The sequence below is a fragment of the Triticum dicoccoides genome, chromosome 6A (genome assembly GCF_002162155.2).
Source record: "Triticum dicoccoides isolate Atlit2015 ecotype Zavitan chromosome 6A, WEW_v2.0, whole genome shotgun sequence".
In the NCBI taxonomy this organism is placed as follows: domain Eukaryota; kingdom Viridiplantae; phylum Streptophyta; class Magnoliopsida; order Poales; family Poaceae; genus Triticum; species Triticum dicoccoides.
In genome coordinates this window covers 633,013,162-633,017,306 of record NC_041390.1, presented here as the reverse complement: position 1 = coordinate 633,017,306, position 4,145 = coordinate 633,013,162, and the positions used below count along the sequence as shown (strand labels likewise).

At 46.2% G+C, this 4,145-nt stretch overlaps 1 protein-coding gene across 1 annotated transcript in view; it reads left to right on the top strand.

The window, feature by feature from the left end:
- The window catches only part of LOC119314855 (BTB/POZ and MATH domain-containing protein 3-like), a 4,751-nt gene extending 3,328 nt beyond the window's left edge, over positions 1 to 1,423 (top strand). Inside the window, exon 2 of the mRNA XM_037589542.1 lies at positions 15 to 1,423. Within this exon, the coding sequence (XP_037445439.1) occupies positions 36 to 1,277 (1,242 nt within the window). The 5' untranslated portion in view covers positions 15 to 35 and the 3' untranslated portion in view covers positions 1,278 to 1,423. The remainder of the gene's footprint in view (positions 1 to 14) is intronic.
- Positions 1,424 to 4,145: the final 2,722 nt, after the last annotated feature.

The following is a 4,145-nucleotide window of genomic DNA, read 5'->3' as shown; positions in this document are numbered from 1 at the left end:
TCGACTTCCTACAGGTACATCAGGTGAGGTCCGCCATGTCGGCCTTCACCGGCGTCTCTATCTCCGGCAGCAACAGGCAGTGCTTCTGCGAGACGTCCGCCGTGGACGCCCGCGGGAACAGCGGCTACCACCTGCTCATGGTCACCGGCTACACGCGCACCAAACAGCTCATTCCCACCGGCGAGGGCATCACCGCCGGTCCTTTCAATGTAGGAGGCCACGATTGGATGATTGAGTACTACCCCAACGGCGAGAACCCCAGCTGCGCCGACTTCATCTCACTCTTTCTCACCTTTCACTACGACGCCGACACCGACGAGGGAGACCCCGTGGAGGTCAGGTTCAGTTTCAGCCTTGTCGATCAGGTTGAGAAGCAGATGGCGACGCACATTCGTGGAACCGGTGAGACTCGCGACTTCTCCACCGCTACTCCAATCTGGGGCAACGACAGGTTCATGAGAAGAGACGCCGTTGAACACTCGGCAGATCTCAAGTGTGATTGTCTCACCATCCGTTGCGAAGTTGTGGTCGTCCGCAACAGCAAGCTTGATGATGATGATGCCAGTGGCCCTGGTCACAGCACCAAGGCGCTCTTGTTGCCGGACATACACCAGCATTTCAACAGTTTACTTCAAAACAAGGTCGGTGCCGATGTGGCATTCCAGGTCGGGGGCGAGACCTTCGCCGCACACCGGTGTGTGCTCGCTGCCCGATCCACGGTGTTCATGGCACAACTCTTTGGCCCCATGAAGGAGGCGTCGTCCAACCGTGTCATACAGATCAAAGACATGGAACCAAAGGTGTTCACGGCTTTACTTAGCTTCGTCTACACAGACTCGTTCCCTGACATGTACGTGGACAACATTAAGTTGAGTGAAATATGCAAAGATACGGGACAAGGACAAGAAGATGAAATGTCAGAAGCTGTGGACCAAGGACAAGATGCGGAAGCGGCAGAGCTTGAAATGGGGCTGCTGCAATGGCTGCAGGGCTTGTTTGTAGCGGCAGACCGGTACGATCTCCAGCGGCTCAAGTTCATCTGTGTAAAGCAGTTGTCTCAGCGCATGTGTGTCAGCTCTGTGGCGTCCACTCTTGCTCTAGCCGAGCAGCACCACTGCCGCGGATTGAAGGAGGCATGCTTGAAGTTTATCCAAGTCCAATCTCCCCCGTGTTTGCAGACACTAATGGCGAGTAATGGCTGGGGGCATATTTTCACGACTTATCCCTCTGTTTTGAATGAGCTCATTGCCATGCTTGCTTCGAACCAAAGGAAGTAACACTCTGGATACGGTACGCGTCTTCCTTAATTAGACCTGGTGTGACATTATTTTGCATATATATATAAGTACCTCTACAGAGATTGTAGTATGTGTATCTTGTTTCTAATTGTCTCGTCATGTAGTTTGCATGTATGATGAATCAGAAAAAAAAAATCCAACATATGGGTAAATTGTCTCTTCATGCAATGGATGGTCTTGTAAATTCAGGTCTGAGAGTCAACACTGATGTGCATTGCAGCAATGAGCAATTTTCTCAGCTAGTTGTTTTATCATCATATATTTCTCTGTGCAGTGTCGTGTACAGTAATGTCGTGCCTTCCCTACCATCTAAAAGCCTTTTCTAATGATTATCAAGAAGACCAAATGTAGATTTTTTTGGGGAAGGCATTTTATGAACCAGGATTTAGGGGAAAGGAATTGGATGACAGGACATAGGTACCAAGATTTCTGGTAACAGCGGTAGTGATCCAGTACTCAGGAATTAGTCTTATTCTGGGTGCTTGCTGATGAAGTCCTGTGAGAGGAAGGTTGTAGCTCGGGGATCCTGTGAAGTCCAAAGTTTTAGCTTTGCTCTGTACACCAAAAAAAAGGACTTCCATTCTCTTGTATTCTGAAGTACATATGATGAATGATATCAATTCTGATGATGATAAGCTGGGGAGACCTGTGGGGTGCATGGACAATGGCTATACTTTTTCTTCACACTATAAATATCTTTTTCATGATAAGCTTGTCACTGGAGACAGACAAGTTAGTTATTAGGCAACAAGTTGATGGCAAAACCTGCTTGCTTTTCAATGTTTTATCTGAATGTTTTATTTGAATGTGTGATTTGTAGGCATCCCTGATCTGAGTTAGCCATTACTCTGAATTGTGTATGATTTACACACACGATGCTGACGCGTGTTTTCTGTCAGTCATTCATATGGTCCTGGCATCCACTGTTGCATTTACATCTTTACCTGAGCATCTTACTGTCCGTGACCATAGTATGTGTCTTGCTTTTAATTTTCTCATCATGTAAATTGCCTGTACACTGAATCAGAAAAAAAAAATCCAACATATGGCTAGATTGTCTCGTCATAGAATGGATGGTCTGTAAATTCTGGTGCGAGAGTCAAGAGTGGTCTGCATTGCAGTAATGTGCAAGTTTATAAACTAGTCATTTTATATTTCTGTGTGCATTGTGTCGTATATTGTAGCTATTGCCTTGCCTGTCATTTAAAAACCCTTTCTAGTGGTTATTATCAAGAAGAACAAATGTAGATGTTTGTAGTGTTGTATGTGAGCGCATTTTCAGCGGACGAGCGCCTTGTAGGACGTTATCTCACCCGCTCATATAAGGATTGTGATTCCCGTGCCACTGTCCACGCTGGCTTTACCAACAGTCCAAGCTTGGTTATACACACGGACAGTGGTATATACTAGTATTGTATTGAGTCAGAACATAACGCGTCAGATTCAATGCTAGGTTCAGAAGTAGTTGCGGCTTGGGCTGTTGGGCAAGCGAAGGAACATGAACAGTGCTCAACAGGTTTAATGACATGCCAGGCCCGAGCTTTACTCCCCAACCATCCCCATATCCAAATCCATCCACTTCTTCTTCCAGATTTCCGATTTCTTCGCATGGTGCTGTCCCCGGAGATTTCCACCATAGCTAGTCTGGAGGAGACGAGCGGCCCATGGAATTCCTTGGCGACGCTCAACTATCAGGCTATTGTATTCAATTCGATGGAGTGTCGTTTTTGAATCACATCGGCAAGATTTGTTCTTTAGGTGCGCACAAAGCCTTGTTCCGCCACCCTCTGCTGAATCAAGGAGGACCGTCGGCGAGATAGACCAAAATGGCTCGGTGTCATCTGGATTTATGTCCAGGCTAGGGGTGCTAGAGAGAACGGGGAAGCATGTTCAGGTAGGTCCCGATACGTGCTGCAAGAGCGGTGGTGCTCGAGAGCTCTGGCGCCCAAGGATCCGCCTCATCTCAGGCTAGTGCAGATGACGCTGTTCATCTTTGTGGGGGATTCGGGAGGCAAAGATGAGGTCGCTGAGGCAACATCTGGACGGACTAAAAGGTATGTACTTGCAAAAAACTATTCCTTGAACTGGCATATTAGAAATTATTTGGTGCTTAAAGCAGTTACGAAATACTGTATGTGGGTTCAATGTTGATAAGAATATACTGTACATGTAGCTTCCGTTGGTTAGTATTCTGTATGTTCTTGATTTGATATTCACAGCAAATAGCAACTAATTTTCCTAAATCGAGCAAGACAATATGGACATTTGGGTCCTTGTTGATCTGCGTTGTTGAGCTCCTCTTAAAGTGAAAATAGATGCACCTATAGAGGAAATTGGACCTAAATTCATAAATAGAAATTAATTATGAATTTATGTTTAATTTTCTCTATAAGTGCATCTATGTTCACTAACAGAGAAGTTTTTATTTTTTGTAACCTAAAAGAAAAAAGAAATCACTAAAAAACTATAAGTATTTAGTTCTAAGTAGAAACGAAAAAATAAATAGAAAAAAAGAAAAAAATGCCACCTACTGGGCCAGCACGGCCTGAATACGACTATAAACTCAACCATGGGCCAGGATTCAGGCCCGCAGTAGGCCCAGTAGGCCCACAAACATTGCAGTGTCCAATTAGGCCCATAAGCCTGCATTTCAGAGGAGTTCGAGAGGGAAGAGGCAGCGGAGCTTATAAATAGGTGCTGGTCACTCTCAACTAGCGAGGTGGGACTAAACTCCCACCACCGCGCCAGCGCAAGGCCATTGGTCCCGGTTGGTGGCACCAACCGGGACTAAAGGGGGGAATTGGTCCCGGTTCATGACAGAAACCGGGACGAATGCCCCCTTTAGTC